This window comes from Equus przewalskii, chromosome 26, assembly GCF_037783145.1.
Source record: "Equus przewalskii isolate Varuska chromosome 26, EquPr2, whole genome shotgun sequence".
Taxonomy (NCBI): Eukaryota; Metazoa; Chordata; class Mammalia; order Perissodactyla; family Equidae; genus Equus; species Equus przewalskii.
The window spans coordinates 38,835,730-38,851,831 of record NC_091856.1 but is presented as its reverse complement, the minus strand read 5'-3'; the positions used below and the strand labels follow the sequence as shown (position 1 = coordinate 38,851,831).

Genomic DNA, 16,102 nt, shown 5'->3' with positions numbered 1-16,102 from the left:
GAGGGTTCCCTTTTCTCCACGTCTTTGCCAACACTTGTTACCTCATGTCTTTTTGATACTAGCCATTCTGACAAGTGTGAGGTGATATCTCACTGTGGTTTTGATTAGCCTTTCCCTGATGATTAGTGATGTTGGCTCTTTGTATGTCTTCTTTGGAAAAATGTCTGTTTGGGTCCTTTGCCCATTTCTTATTGGGTTATTTGAGGTGTTTTGCTTCTGAGTTGTATGAGTTCATTATATATTTTGGATATTAGCCCCTTATCCAATACATGGTTTGCAGATACTTTCTCCCACTCCTTAGGTGGCCTTTTCGTTCTATTAATGGTTTCTTTGCTGAGCAGAAGATTTTGGTGGGACATCATCCCATTTGTTGATTTTTGCTTTTGTTGCTTTGCTTTTGGCTTTTTTGATCCTCTCTGTTGTGTGCCCGCCCCAGCCCACTAAACTAAATTTTAAGCCTTCTTTCTTCTTAAATATATTCTCCAAGTTTCAACATTATTATTATTTTTCAGCTCAAGATATTTTCTAATTTCTCTTGTAATTCTTTTCTTTCACCCATGGGCTAATTAGAAGCGTGTTTCCTAATTTCTAAGCTATGTGACATTTTTAGTTATCCTTCTGGTGTGGTCTCTTAGCCTCATTGTGATCAGAGACCATATTTCATCTAATGTCAGTCGTTTGATTGGGTTGAAATGTGCTGTTATGAAGAAATCTATCTTCTCATCTTTGAAAGCAATCTGTCTTTTTTCTCTGGATACTTTTAGGATCTTCCTTTGTCTTTGGTATTCTACAGTTTCACTGTCAAGAGACTAGTTATAGATTTCGTTTTATTTATCTTGCTTGGGATTTATTGGGCCTTTTGAGTCTGTGCATTGGCGTCCTCAACGAGCTCTGGAAGTTCTCGGTCATTGTCTCTTTAGGCATTGCCTCTTCCCCTTTCCTCCCTCGAGCCTCCTTCTGGGACGCCGCATGACCGCTCTTCTCCTCTCTCCTCCGTGGGTTTTAACGCCATGTGTATTTTACATCCCTTCTCTTCTGTGTCGTGTAGTCTGGGTAATTTCTTCTGCTCTCCCTTCTACTTCACTAATTCTCTCTTCATCTGTGTCCAGCGTACTATGAAATCCATGCACTATTTATATTTCGATTGTTGTATTTCCAGCTCTGGAAGTTATAACTTGGTTCTTTTTGAGACCTGCCATTTTACTCTGTATGGCTTCCTGTTCCCTGAAGATATTTATTTATGTATTTATTTTTGAGGAAGATTAGCCCTGAGCTAACATCTGCCACCAATCCTACCCTTTTTGCTGAGGAAGACTGGCCCTGAGCTAACATCCGTGCCCATCTTCCTCTGCTTTATATGTGGGACGCCTACCACAGCATAGGTTGACAAGTGGTGCCGTGTCCGCACCCAGGATCCGAACTGGTGAACCCTGGGCCACTGAGGCGGAACGTGCAAACTTAACTGCTGCACCACTGGGCCAGCCCCTGAAGATATTTCTGATTTTGCCTTTTTTTTCTTTGAACATCCTACTCCTAGTTGCTTTCTGGTCTTTGTCTGAATTTCAGCCCCCTCCTTGGCTGTCACTGTCTGATTTCTCTGCCTCACTGACTGGGAGGCTAGTCAGCATCAGTGTGTGTGTGAGTCTCCAGCCTTGCATGAAGGTGCCGGCCTCCAGAAAGGAGAACACTGTTTGTGGCTTTTTGCAAATATGGAGGCGCAACATTGAGAGGTTTTGGTTCATGATTTTAAACAGCCCCTCTGCTGGCATTAGGTGTGAGGATGGGAGAAACAAGAAGAGGTGTGGACGTCTGCAGACTGGCAGTGGGTCCATCAGGGTCAGCCAGGAGCAAAGAGCTGCTGGCCCTGCTGGCAAAGGGGACGCAACCTGAAGCATGGGCTGGATCTGAGAGGACTGGCAGGGCAGTGGGACCCCTGAGGCATGGGGAGGGGAAACAGCTGCCGGAAGGGGCCACCCTCAGGCTGTAGAATAAAATCAAGAGGGTGGAGTTTTAGACCCAGAAGCTCCAAGGAGGGGCCCAGCCCTGCAGTGCCAAAGTGGCTGGGCTGACTGGAGTGTGGGGCCACAGTCCCTGCAGCTGAAGAGCTGCCTCTGTGCTGACGCCAAAGGAGTGGACCGGGGGCAGGTCCCTCTCCCCTCTCAGGAGCCCTGCCCCATGCAGAGGTCACCTGCGGGCCTGTCCTGGGCGCCAGGTCAGGGAACCCTGCTGGTGTCACTGAGCGGGAAGGCGGAGTGGGGACACCCAGGCCAGGCTGCCTGCAGCAGGGGCTCCCCGGGGAGCTCGGCACAGGATCACCCGGAGGGGTGATGGTGGCTGCTGTCGAGGTGAGGGCTGTGCCGCCTCCCTGGCAGAGGCTCCCCGACCCAGGACCCAGGACCCTGCAGGGGGAGGGAAGCGGGTGTGAGGCCTACAGACCAGGCGTGTGGGCAGGCCGTGCAGGGGGCCACGGCTGGGCCTGGGGTGCAGGCTCTGAGCAGGGCCATCCTTCCTTCCGGCAGCCCTGCCACACCTCCCTTGACGGACCTGGCTCCCACTCGGGGTTGGGTTGTGGCCTCGGCAGGCCCGGGGCCTTTGGAGGCCTCAGACTGGCCTTAGCCCAGTGCCCCCAGGACAGAGTGTGCCCCCTTGAGGGTCCACCCCACACGCAGCCACAGCCACGCCCGAGGCTGGAGCAGGTTTGGTGCCCAGTTCCCCTGGATGGTAGGCCCTCCTCTCCTGAGCCTGTAGGGGGCTGGGAGGGCCGGCGGACAGAGGGCGGGGCACATGCTTCCTGTGGGTGTCCGGGCCAGTGGCCCCGCTGGGGAGCAGGGAGGCTGTCCGCCCGGGATACAGGTGCCCACCCAGGCCTCCCGCCATGTGCGTGATCCCCGGGCCCTTCGGCAGCTTCCCCAGCTGGCTCCAGGGGTCTGTCCCAGACAAGAGGCCTCAGGGTTGCAGGGCTGCCCCTTTGCAGGAGACCTGGTAGTTCCTAATTTGAGACAATACAAGTCAGCATTTCAAGGTCCTAAAGACTGCCCACCCAGAGGGAGGGGGAGCGGCGCCCCCTGCAGTCCTTGCCATGTGTCTGTCATCGCGGCGTGTCCTCTGTTGGTGGACAGAAAACAGATAGAGAACTGGAGGTCCTGCTCGCCCCTCCACCCTGAGCTGCCCCCAGCCCACCCAGGCCAGGGTCCTGGGTGGAGCCCAGGCACGAGGCAGCGGGACGCAGTGTGGCCCAGGTCTTCGTTGGACATCAGGTGGTCAGGCCTCACTTGTCTGCACCTTTGCCTGTGAAGATCTGTTTCCTGCAGCGTGAGCAAGAGCGTCCAGGTTTGGGTTGGCGCTCAGTGCGGGCTGCCGCGTGAATTCCTCCTGTCAGTGTGGCGCCGTCTCAGGAGGCATTGGACAAAGTACCCCACTGGCAAAATGATGTGTGAAATCGTAGGCGTGTCAGGAAAGCTGGTTTCTGTCTGTTTGCAGATCTGAGTGTACGTCCGCTGCAGCAGGAACCTTGGCCTTTGGCCTTTGTCTCTGCCCAGAGGGCTCCTCTTTCAGCAATTCCTTCCTTCTTTGAGGAATTCATTCATTTCTGCATGCCTGCCTCAGGTTTTGTCTAAGCACCACCTGTGCAGTGTTGTCAGGGTTCCCAAGTGGCCTGCAAGGCACATCCGCAGGGTCTGGAGCCCTCCAGGTCCTGCATCTGGCCTGGGCAGGAAGGGGAGTGAGGGCACCCTGCCCCCCATCCAAAGAGTGGCTGGTTGCCTGCCTGGCGAGCTCCAGCCTCTGGGCAGCACTGGCCTCTGTTGTGCTCAGATGACATCCCTGCAGCAAAGGTGCTCCCCGTGCTGGGCGTGGGTGCTGGCCGGGGCGGCCTCAGCCCTGACAGGCAGGTCCCGGCTGAGGTCCGGGGAAGACAGGCCCCCACCGAGAGGCGTGGGTGGGCAGGGCTCTGTGGTCAGCATCCCACCGGGACCCACCAGGGTTCGAGGACAGCCGGCACCATGAAGGAGGAACAGCAGCTGGCTGGCTGGCTGGGCAGTGCCCTTCCTGGGCCTCCTCGGGCTCTGGATGGAATATGGAAGTGAGGCTGTGAGCAAACGTCAGACTGTAAACACGTGAGCAGGACGCCCTTCCTCAAGGAGTTCACACTCCGGTGAAGGAAGGACCTGCGTGTCCTGAAGGGCCCTGCCCGGAGAAGAGGCGGGAACGTCTGGTGGGCTGCTGCCCTCGGGACACCTGTGCAGAGGGAAGCTCAGCCGGGGGCACCGTGGGACTCAAGGTGCTGGTTAGAGGGGCGGGCAGAGGGCTCTGGGGCTCTGCCCGGGCGGGGGGCACCCACCTTCAGGCTTGCAGGGCGGCTCTGGTGTTGGGTGGAACCAAGCAGAGGCCAAGGCCGCCGGGGGCGGGGAGAGTGGGGGGGAGGGGAGTGGGAAGATGGGCAGGGCTATGCGCTCCCCAGCCCGTACTCGGCTCCCCGGCGCTGAGCCCGGCCCTCTCTTTCAGCCTTGTGTCCCAACGTTGTCGCCCAGCAGCGCCTGGCTGCCCTGCGGTACCTGTGCTACAAGCGGTTTGTGGAGGTGCGTGGCCCTTGGTGGCAGGCGCGAGCTCGGGCCTGTGCGGTGGGTGTCCCGGCAGGCCTCTCGGCCTCTGGGCTGCTGCTGGAGAAGGTCACCTTGGTGTTCACTTTTGCAGAGAAGCATGTCTCAGGAGAACTGGGCCGACCACGTGCAGGTGAGTTTGGAGGGGTCCTGTCAGCCCCCACCGGGCTTCTGGAGGCCCTGCCTGGTGTGGGCACTCAACTGAGGCCTGGGCAAGGCCGGGGGCGAGTTCCCCTGAGAAAGTGTGTGCATGTGGCTCACGTGTGCGTGGGTGTGGCCAGACAGCTTCCAGATGGCTCACGAGCTGCTGGGTCGGTTTCCCCGATGGCCTGGCAGGTGGGGGAGCAGACGATGCAGAGAAAGGGCCCCTCCCCTCTGAGCAGAGATGCCACACCTGAGGGGAAGCTGGACCCCGGGCCTCAGGTATGCCCACCCCTGTCAGAAGGCGGTGTGCAAGAGGCGCACTCAGGGGGCGGGCTTTGCAAGAGGACCCCGCTGGGTAAGGCAGGGCCAGAGTGGCCCGGGACCCAGGAGCCCCCTTCACCTGTCCTGTCCAGGGCCCCAGGCGATGGAGGAGGAGAGGTTTGCTGAAGGTTCTGCCATGTTCACTGAGAGAAAACGCTAGACTGTCCTCGGGTGCCCTGCTTGCTCACGGCTCTGTACGCCCCCGAGGCCCAGTGAGGGTTGAGCCCCCAGACCCCTAGAAAAGAGGCAACTGCCCCCTGGGGTGATGCAGGGCAGCGAGTAGTTGGACTGCAAGGTCCACGCCCAGGGCTGGGGCCGCAGATCCCATCAGGACAGACCCTCTGGCAGCCCTTGTCCTTTAGACCTGAGCTGGACGCGGGGGTCACCATGGAAGCCAAGCTGTCCCCTGACCCCAGGGGTCTTCATGAGCACGGAGCTTCCTCAACCCCAGGTGAAATGGCCTTGGAGGAAGGTGGGGGTCTGTGGGAACCCGGGGGCAGTGTGTACAAGAACTGTGGGCTGGTCAGTGGACCTGGGAGTCACCTTCTCCTGGGCGGACAGCATAGCATCTGGTGTCCTGAGTGGCATCCAGTGGGGGGCAGCGCTGAGCCACCCCTGGAGTGATGGGGGGGGGGTGGTGAGTGAGTCACCAGAGAGGAACTCGGACCCGCGGGCAAGTCCCGGAAGGCCGGTCCCCCCTGGGTGCCAAGGCCGAGCCAGCCGGAAGGGCAGCGGACATCCTGAAGAATGTGGAGGGGTTTCCGCATATTGTCGTCCACGTGGGAACCCGCAGCCTGTGGGAAGCGGACGGCCTGCAGCTACTGGGGGCACAGTGCTGTCTGGGGAGGTGGCCCTGCCCATCAACCAGCAGGGCTTCTCAGGGAGCACGGAGGCCCCGGGGGCCGGAGGTCAGAAGGACGAGGGGCTCAGACTCCAGGCAGGGTGGGCTCCCATCTCCTCTCACTGAGCTACGGCGACCTGTGACTTCATGGACACGAGAGCTCAGCCAGGACTGAGACCTCCATCGGAAACCTGGTGGTGCAGCTGGCCAGGCCTCAGCCTAGGTTTCCTGAGGCTGAGGTGGGAGGCCCTGCGGCTGCGTGAGCTTCTCTGCTCCTGCACTGGGCACTGGTGTGGAGCCCCCAGCTGGATGAGAGACAGCCTTGTGTGGCCCCCATGGTCACTGCCTCCCCAAGGGCCACCTGTATGTCCAATCTCTGGACCATGGGTGCAGGAGTGTCCTGTGGCCTCACCCACCCCTGAGCCTAACAGCTGGTCAGAGGGCTGGGGGTGAGGAGGTGCCAAGGGGGTACAAGGGTGGAGAGGATGTTCTAGAAAGACGGTCCAGGGGCGGGGTGCCACGAGGAGGGGCTGTTGGCAGATCTGGGCAAGAGCAGCAGTGTGGGGTGGGGGCTTGGAGATGAGGAGAAGGGCCTGGCTGAGGCCGTGGAGTCGGGCTGGGCTGTGGGCTGAGGATGGTGGCCCTTCGCCCTGGCCCTGTCGAGGCCCCTCAGTATCTCAGTCACTGCAGAGTGGTGGTCACGGGAGCTCTGGCTTTCAGGGGACAGTCTCTTCCTCCCAGGGACTCAGAGCCAGGTCTGAGGAGTGAGCTGTGGGCCTGGGGCTGCCAGGACTGTCTCAGCCCCTCAGGGCAGAGCCAGGCAGTTCAGTCCACGTCCTGTCCCCCCAGGACCTAGTGGGGCAGAATGAGTGGCTGCAGGAGCAGCTGCTGAAGCTGCTGACCTCTCACAGCGACATGGCCACAGCCGCCCAGTGTGCCCTGGACCTTTCGCTGCCCGAAGCACGGCTGCCGGCCACAGTGGCCGCGGAACTCAGCCGACTCAGGCTCCAGGAGAGGTGAGCACCCCCCAGGCTCAGGTGGCCACAATGGCGACATACTCTTGGGAAACAACTCCATGGGTCACAAGTGCCAGTGGCTTAGGAATTAGAAAATAAGAGAAAACCAAGGGGCTGGCCTGGTGGCCTAGTGGTTAAAGCCCCACGTGCTCCACTTTGGTGTCCTGGGTTCCTGGGTTCGGATCCCAGGTGCAGACCTGCTCCACTCATCAGCCGTGCTGTGGAAGCATGCCACATACAAAATAGAGGAAGACTGGCACAGATGTGGGCTCAGGGCTAATCTTCCTCAAGCAGGAAAAAAAAAGGAAGATTGGCAACAGATGTTACCTCAGGGTCAATCTTCCTCACCAAAAAAAAGAGAGAAGAAACTAAGAATGGGCGCAGGCTCTCATTCCCAGAATGCAGGGTGCAAAGAGCAGATGGGATCCTAACCACCATGTCCACAGACCCAAGAGCCACATCCCCCACCAGGCTGCACTCCCCAGGAGCCGGAGGAACCACAGTTGGGAGGGCAGGGGTGTGTGGGTGGAGGATACAGGAGGCCAGACCCAGCAGACCCCTGCCCCTCCGGGTCAGCCCTGCTCCAGTCAGGCTGGACGTGCTGGGGTGGGTTGGGGGCACCAGGGACCCAGGGCACTGGGGGTGCCACAGCTCCACTCCTCCCAGGATGGCCGAGGCACCTTTTGAGGACAGGAGGGACGATTACTACCAGCTGCCCGTCGCCAGGGAGAATGTGCACTTCCTGGCCTCGTGGGAGGACCTGGCCAGGCACGAGGAGGAGCTGCTGCAGGTTGGTTACCAGCTCTGGCTGTTCGTCAGGCCTCTGGGTGCTGGGTGCACAGCAGCCCCCACCGCACCTGGCTCTCCATCCTGCCCCACCCCCAGGCGCCCCGCAGAGCGGGCACTCATCCCACCGACGTGAGGCCCACCCCGAGACACCTGCCCTTGGGCACTTAACCTCTTCTTGGCAGAGCTCACGGGGTGATGAGGCCCTCCCAACGCAGACCACCTCAGCTGGACTCTGGCCGTCAGGCTCAGCTGTGCCAGCTCACACTGCCCCTCTGTCTGCAGCCAGGCCTGGTCGGCGTGGACCTGGAGTGGAGGCCCTCGTTTGGCACGGGGGGCCGGCCCCAGGTGTCGCTCATGCAGGTGGCCGTGGAGGGCCACGTGTTCCTCCTGGACCTGTTGGTGCTCTCGCAGACGTCCCAGGCTTTCTCTCAGCTGGTGCTCCGGCTGCTCTCAGACCCCTCCATCACCAAGCTGGGTGAGCACAGCCCCTGGCCCTGCACCCCAGCCCTGCCTGCCCCAGGGGAGGGTGCCGGGGTGAGGCTGGGGCCTCTTCGTCCAGTGGCTGTCACACCGATAGCCCTTGCCCCTAGGTTATGGGATGGCAGGGGACCTGCGGAGCCTAGGAGCCTCCTGCCCTGCCCTGGCCCACGTGGAGAAGCAGCTTCGGGGCAGCCTGGACCTGCAGCAGGTGCACAGGCAGGTCAGTAGGGCAGAGGTGGGGACGGGGTGGGGGCATCTGTGATCCCAGGGGGTTGCTCCCCACTCTACTGAGTTACCCACACAGCCACGCCTGGGCAGGGATCTTCCACCACAAGCTGGTGGGCTGTCTGTGGTCAGGTCTTGCTCATGGTCTCTCAGTAACTTTTGGGCTGGCCCCAGCCCTGCTCCCTGGCCACAAGTCACCAGGGCCCCAGAGCACAGGGTCCCCCAGGGAAGGAGTGTCAGCACACAACCCCACACTTTCCCTAGAACCAGCTCTGGGCTCCTCTCCGAGGAGCTCCTTGCACACACCCTTGGGGGTTAAGACATCACCCCCAGAGCTGACCAGTGACTGCCTCGGCCGCCCACACCCTTCTGCCCCAGCACTGGCTGTTCCTTCTCCAGGGCAGGCCCCTCACCACCAGGGGGCACTGTCTTGGCAGATGCGGGTGGTGGACATGCCAGCCCCCAGCGTGGATGGGACCAAGGGGCCGCGGGGCCTCAGCCTCCTGGTGCAGCAGGTTCTGGGCAAGCCCCTGGACAAGAGGCAGCAGCTCTCCAACTGGGACCGGCGGCCACTGAGTGAGGCACAGCTGGTCTATGCAGGTGCGCAGCCCCCACTTCCCCCCACACTCCTACACCCCCACACCCCAAACACTGGAGGCTGACGCCAACCCCTGCCCACCCCAGCCACCGACGCCTACTGCCTGTTGGAGGTGTACCGAGTGCTGTGCAGAGACCCCACCCGCTTCCACCTGTCGGAGGACCTGGCCAAGAGCCTGAGGCCAGGGCGCAGCCAGAGACCGGGGGCCCGGGAGCAGCCCAGCCGACAGGAGGCCTCAGCCCTGCCGCAGCAGGTGGGTGAAGCTCCTCCGGGTCCCTTCATCAGGATCCTCAGGGAGGAGAATCACTGTCCTTAAAACTGGGACCTTACAGGGGTGGAGGCCTGGGGGGATCAGCTGCTTCCAGTAGGGCTCGGGTTCCTCCATGATGGACCCCCTGCCTGGAGAGAAGGAAAGCAGAACCATGGGTTAGCTTCCTGGAGGAGGAGGGGTCCCCAGCCCTCCTAACACCAGGTCTGATGTGACCCCGACCAAGGTTCAGGGCAGCATCTAGCTGTGTCCCCCTGCACACGCTTGGAGATTAATAGCAGAAACCTGAACTGAGCTGGGTGGGGAGGGCCTGCAGGGCAGAGCCCGGCCCCAGCACATCCTCAGTCACTCCAAACAGGAAGTACAACCACTTTACCTCTGAGGGAAGACTTCTCTCCTACCTGGGAACAGCCCAGCCAATCAGAAACACTGCAGCCCAGCCAATCAGAAACGCCACAGCCCAGCCAATCGGAAATGCTGCAGCTCAGCCAATCAGAAACGCCACAGCCCAGCCAATCAGAAATGCCGCAGCCCAGCCAGTCAGAAATGCCACAGGCCAGCCAGTCAGAAATGCCGCAGCTCAGCCAATCAGAAACACCACAGCCCAGCCAATCAAATGCCACAGCCCAGCCAATGAGGAGCCCTTGTCACCCTGATGTGATCCTCTCCCCGAATGGACTTCTCTTTAGAGCAGCCCCTCCCTCTCCACTTTTCTCTATAAAAGCAGCTCCCTCTTTGTTCTCCAGATTTGCGTGTGGTTTGCTTAACATGTGTATAGTGAGTTACAATTCTTTGGACTATTCCCAAATAAACTCGTTTGGGCCAAAATAACAGGCAAATTTGCTTTTTAAGTTGACAGCCCTGAGCCCCTTGCCCCAGTGCACACACAACCCAAGAATTGTGTGCAGGCCCCTCTTGGGGTCCGGGGTGGGTGACCTTGTATCATTTTGCCTGTCTGTTTTTTCTGCTGTTTTCTGCACTGAGTGCATATTGCTCATGCTTCTCTTTTTAAAGTGAAAAAAAAGAGCTGACCACATGGCCCTCAGGTCCCCACCACGTCCAGAGTGGGCCAGAGGTGGCCATGGGCTGCTGAGCAGGTCTGTGTTGCAGGTGCCTGTGGCTGAAGGCGAGGACACCACCCCGGAGATCCAGGCCAGAGCCTTCCGCGTGGTGTGTGACAGCATGCTGCAGGGGCTGGCACGGAGCCTCCGCTGTCTGGGCGTGGATGTGCTCGTGCTGGGCACCGGCGAGGACCACCGCAGGGCGGCTGAGGTGAGCAGACCTGGGGCTCAGGGCCCTGCTGTCTCCCTGTTTGGCCTTGTGTCCATTAGGAACAGGGCTGTGTCTGGGGTTGCCACAGAGGGCAGAGCTCCCCTGAGTTGTCAGGGACACTGTCGTCAAGGACAGAGATGTTTACAGCTTCCTGGCACATGGGGTCTGCCAGCTGCAGCCCTCGTGGCTCCTTTGGTGAGTGGGCCTGACACAGGAAGACCCTGGGTGGTCCCAGTCCCTCATTGGCCTTTGGCCCCTGGAAACACTGCATCCATAAGGCCCTTCCCTCCTCCCAGAAGCCAAGAGGAGATGCTGGTCATCTGGGGTGCAGGGTGCTCCCCCTGCAGGAGGCTCTGTTCACACCCACCGCAGGGAGGGACCAGCCCAGGGTCATAAGGAAACCCGGACCAGGGGTCTTAGAATTTCAGGGGTCTGAACTTGGATGCTGAACTTTTTTTTTACAGGTTTATTTAAATATAATTCATGCTACATAATTCACTCCTTAAAATGCACAATTCACTGGTTTTTTGTACATTAGCAGAGTTGTGCAAACGTCACCACAGTCAATTTTAGAACATTTTCATGGCCCATTAAATGGTCTCTCCCACCACCCCTTCCCCCAGCCCATGGCAGTTTGGTTTCTGTCTCTCTAGATTTGCGTGTTGTGGACATTTCATAAAGTGTAATCCTACAACATGTGGGCTTTTGTGGCTGGCGTCTTTCACTTGACATAGTATTTTCCAGGTTCATCTATGTTGTAGCATCTGTCAGTGCTTCACTCCTTTCTATGACCAAATAAAGTTCCATTGTACGGATGAACCACAGTGTGTTTATCTGCTCTGCCATTCATCAGTCAACACTTGGACTGTTTGTACTTCTTGGCTGTTGAGAATTGAGCTGCTGTGGAAGAGCACAGAGATGGCTGTATCATCATTTTCATTTTTAATATGTGGTTTCTTTCATACATTTAAAAACATTCTTCTGGGAAGGGGTCTCCAGGCTCACCAGAAAGCTGGCCACTGCACAGAGCTGTTCAGGGGCCCTGGGACTGCAGAGCAGTGGGGTCTGTCCATCAGTAGGTGGTGTGTAACAAGAACACACTGCCATTCCACGCACACTGCGCTAGGCCCTGGGAAGGCAGCCATGTGTGCTTCAGCTCACCAGATCCTTCCGGCACACCCAGGAACGGTATTCTTCGTGTCCCTCCCTTGCTAGTGAGGAAGCTGAGGCGGGAGAAATAGAGACCTGCCCGTGCTGCTGGCCTGAATGTGGGGAGGCTGCGGGGGGCAGGCAGAGCTGGGGGAAGACAGGCCCTGCCTGGTCGGAGCCCCGTCTCCTGTACTGGACCCTGGCATTCCTGGCGAATGTCCACTCTCTCCCCCATCCCTGGCTCCTCGTGGGCCGCGTCTCCTGGAGGCCTGGTCCCAGCATTTAGGAAAGGAGGAGCTGGTTGTGCCAAGGGTAACGCTGGCTGCCCTCCCTATAGAAACCCCTCTGTCTCCTAGCCAGAGTTGTTTCCACCTTATTGGGGGCTGCAAGGACCAGCCTTGCTCCTCAAGGACGCGAGGCAAGGCATCAGCAGTCCGGGACCCAGGGCTCAGGGGGAGGTGACTTTCCACCAGCCCCCGAAAGTGCAGGGGTCTCCACCAGATGGGAGGCAGGGTTGGCCCCTTGTTCTCCCTCGCCATATTATACCTGTGAATTTTTACATTATGTGGCAAAAAGGGTTTGCAGGTGTAATTTCCTAATCAATTGACCTCAAAATAGATTATTTTGGATTTTTCCAAATCCAAAATTTGGTGCACCCAGTGTCGTCATGTGAGCCCTTAAAAGCAGAAATGGAAGGCAGGAGCCAGACTGAAAGCCCAGGAAGGCTTGGATGTGCTGTCGTTGCTTGAAGGTGGAGGCCGCACGTCAGGGAGACAGGGACCTCACTCCTGCAGCCACCAGGGACTGGGTCCTGCCGGCGCCGAGGGAGCCTGGGAGTGGGTGCCTGCACGGAGCCCAGCTGCCAGCACCCTGGTTTCTGTGTGGAGCCTCTGAGCAGAGCCGCAGGGCGCACCTGGACTAGACTCCCACCGAGCTGCGTTTGATGCTGTGGAAGCTGCTGTGGCAAGACTAGACAACACCCAGATTGTGGTGCCTGAGGGGGGCGCTGCTGCAGCCGGCACCTAAAGACGGGGAAGTAGCGTTGAAATCAAGTAGTGGGCAGAGGCTAGAGGAGTTTTGAGGGTCCTGCTAGAAAAGGTGTAGACGGCCTTGAACAGGCTGCTGGTAGACATGCGGGTTTTTAGGGCTGAGCTGGTGAGGGCTCAGGGAAGGGAGGGGAAGAGCAGAGAAAGCTGGTCCATCTGGGCAGCGCCTACAGAGCTGAGAACAGACTGCTGGTGGGAATGCGGGTGTGGAGGAAGAAAGGGAAGCTGACCCGCTGGAGCTGGGCTGTCTATGCCCAAGAACATGAGAACAACAGGCACCCCAGTCCCCTCCCTGAGGGACACAGGACATGGGATTCATTGGTATTATTCATGACGTGAACCTGAGAGGTGCAGGCCAGGTCCTGGCCCTCCGTGTGCTAACCTGCTAGTTATGGCCGAGTCTCACCCGTAGGCTTTCCACAGTCCTTGTAACTTGTTCCATCTCCTAGGTCTTCTGATCCGAGTGCTTAGTGAATTCTGTATTTTCAGCACACGCTCTATGAAGTGGTGGGCTCTGTGTTCTCCTTCATCTGTCTCTGTAGCTTCGAGGCTTGTTTGCTCAGGTGAACATTCCGGACAATTGGGCAAGTGTGTGTCTGCTCAGTCACACCCGTAATGCTCTCTCTGACGCAGGGACAGCCCTTCCGGCATTTTCTGTAGAGAACAGCTTTTGCGGTGGGAGCCATTGCATCCCTTTGGCTGTTTTAATGTTTTATTCTATGGATCTTCCCAAATCACATGTTTCCCCATCAGACCTCCTGAGTCGATGGGTTAGTCCTTTTGTATAAAAGGGTTATGCTTTGGGTTTCATTTTCTGTACCTTTCGTGATGAGCATTCTCAATACACTTACAAGCATTACGAAAACAAGAAGGCACTGCTGGCGAGGGCTCAGGGAAGTGGGGCCACCTGTCCCTGGAGGAGGAGTGGTCCCTGCCGCACGGTGGCCGAGAGCGCAGTGGTGCTGTGTCCTGAGCTTGAGGGGGAGCAGGCCATTCACAGATGAACTGAGGGGTATTCAGCTGTGAGACCTCCCAGCAGCCAAAGGTGCGGCCTGGGTCTACTTGCTGCTTGTCATCAAGGGTGAGAGGAGATCTGTCAAGTGAGAAGGAGGCAGAACTCAGTGATTTGGGAAATTCTCAGCCTGTCCAGATGGCATAGGATGCTAAAATTTATGATCGCTCCCAAAAGCCTGGCTGCGAGAAGAGGCCGTGTATGTCTACACGAAAGCCAAAGGTCAGAGGGGGCAGTCACAAGAGTGGCGTGGGCCTTGAGGACCTCACCCAGACCTGAGCCCTCAGCCACCTCTTCGTAGCCAAGGTTAGAGGAGAAATTCCCTCCGGGGTGGACGGCTCCAGGCTGTGCGCACAGTGGTCCTGCTGCTCGTGATCCCCCGACGGCCTGCCCTACGGGCTCAGATGTGCCTGGGCAGCCCCACGTCGTAAGCCAGTTCTTGTGATCAGTCTCTCTCTGTCTCTCCCGCTGGTTCTGCTTCTCTAGGCGACCCTGACTCAGACAGTTGTTGGTTCCAGAAGTGGTTCCAGGGTAGGGTCTTCAGGATGCGTTCTCCGCGTCGGTCTCCTAATCTGATAGATTTAAAGGCACTGTCTCCAGTGGTAAAGAGGTCACTGGTGGTCCGTGGTGTGATGTGGCAAAAGTTACCCAAAGTGATGCCATTGGATGCCCCTGGTTGAATGCCTGCAGAAGGAGAGATTCTGAGTGACCGTGCATTTGCCGCTCAGGACACTTGAGTCACAGTAGCGAGTACAATGGGACCGGCTGGCCGCTCTCACTGTGCGGGGAAGTGGGAGACAGAGGGATGTGTGCAGGCTGCACGTCCCCGGCTCACGCTCTGCATGAGGATCCTGAGAGCTTCTACATCTCAGAAGCATCTCTTCTGCTGCCCCAGAAGCAGCCCTGCTCTCCTGAAGCCGCAGCTGAGACTGTGGAGACCACCCCAGAGTCATGCTGTGACGGGCTGAGTTACGACATGAGCTGCACTCCCCGTTGGTGGTGTCAAACCGTCCGTCTTCCCACTCCTGTTGGTGTAAAATTATAGTCCGTGTTTTTTTTTTAAAGATTGGCATCTGAGCTAACAACTGTTCCCAATCTTTTATTATTATTGCTTTTTCTCCCCAAATACCCCCAGTACATAGTTGTATATTTTAGTTGTGGGTCCTTCTAGTTGTGGCATGTGGGACGCCGCCTCAACATGGCCTGATGAGCGGTGCCATGTCCATGCCCGGGATCTGAACCTGCGAAACCCTGGGCCGCCAAAGCAGAGCGAGCGAACTTAACTACTCAGCCACGGGGCCGGCCCCTATTCCATGTATTTTAACTCGTCTTTCTCTGAGTCTCCGTGAAGTTGAGTGTCTTTTCACATGTTCACTAGCTCCTTGTGCCTTCTGCTCTGTGAACTGCCTTGTGCAAAAGAGGGTTAATGGAGCAGGTCGGACACTGTCCTGAGAACAGCCTGCTTGCAAGGCTGGTCCTCGGCTGGCCTTGGGAGCGTGGCTGGTAAACGGTTCCCTGGCTGAGGTGAACCTGTCGCTAAATGGTGAGGTGGCTCCCTGTGCCTGGACCATGCCACAGCATGGTCTCTGTGGACACTTGTTCCTTCTGGGCGTCTGCAGTGTGGGTGTCTGCCAGGCAGAGCCCTGGTACAGACATCAGGTGCTGAGTCTGACGGACAACACGCACTGTGCGTGTTATTACAGCCCTGAAGGAGCGGCTCTGCTTGTCCCAGTGGCTCTGCCGGGAGCGGACTCTGGAAGCTTCTGCCTGGTTTCCTCTGCTCTTTGCCCTCCACCTTTCCCGCTGCTGATGTCACTTCGCCTCCTTTCCCCGACATGAACCTTCGCCGTGAGCAGGACTGTTCTGAGTCCAGTCCACCTCATGAGTCCTTGGACCCGGGGGTGGTTTGGGACCCTCGGCCCCTCTGCCCGAGTCGCCCTGGCAGCACACTCGTCTTCGTCCCTCTGGCTTCACCGTCCCCTTGACATCTGGCAGGACATGCCCGCCTGGTCCTCCTTTGCCCTTTGCCCTTTCTGTAAGTTTAGAAAGAGCCCATAGGTGGGGCTCTGCTTGGCACTGCACCCACTCGTAAACCACGTCAGGGGACAGTGCGTCTCCCACCCACGATGTTTATCTGACATTTCTCTGACGTGTTCCACGCACAGTGAACACGCTGCACGAAGCCCTGTGCGTCGTTGGTTAGGGCTGCCCGGAGCTCTGTGTTTTTGCTGCTGTAGCAAACGTGCTGTTGTTTCCTGTTGCAGGCGTGCGGCAGCTCTAGGTTGCGTCAGAATTGGTCTCCTATCCAGAAACCTTGCGAAACGCCCCTCAGTTTTACTGAAT

General features: G+C 58.1%; 1 protein-coding gene across 14 annotated transcripts in view; it reads left to right on the top strand.

Annotated features, from left to right (window-relative positions):
- EXD3 (exonuclease 3'-5' domain containing 3) overlaps positions 1-16,102 on the top strand; it is a 95,471-nt gene that overhangs the window by 56,769 nt on the left and 22,600 nt on the right. For all 14 annotated transcript variants that reach the window (XM_070594735.1, XM_070594728.1, XM_070594725.1 and 11 more), the window contains 9 exons: positions 4,504-4,577; positions 4,693-4,731; positions 6,754-6,920; positions 7,587-7,710; positions 7,992-8,184; positions 8,300-8,409; positions 8,852-9,014; positions 9,099-9,265; positions 10,391-10,552. In XM_070594735.1, the coding sequence (XP_070450836.1) occupies positions 4,504-4,577; positions 4,693-4,731; positions 6,754-6,920; positions 7,587-7,710; positions 7,992-8,184; positions 8,300-8,409; positions 8,852-9,014; positions 9,099-9,265; positions 10,391-10,552 (1,199 nt within the window). The remainder of the gene's footprint in view (positions 1-4,503; positions 4,578-4,692; positions 4,732-6,753; positions 6,921-7,586; positions 7,711-7,991; positions 8,185-8,299; positions 8,410-8,851; positions 9,015-9,098; positions 9,266-10,390; positions 10,553-16,102) is intronic.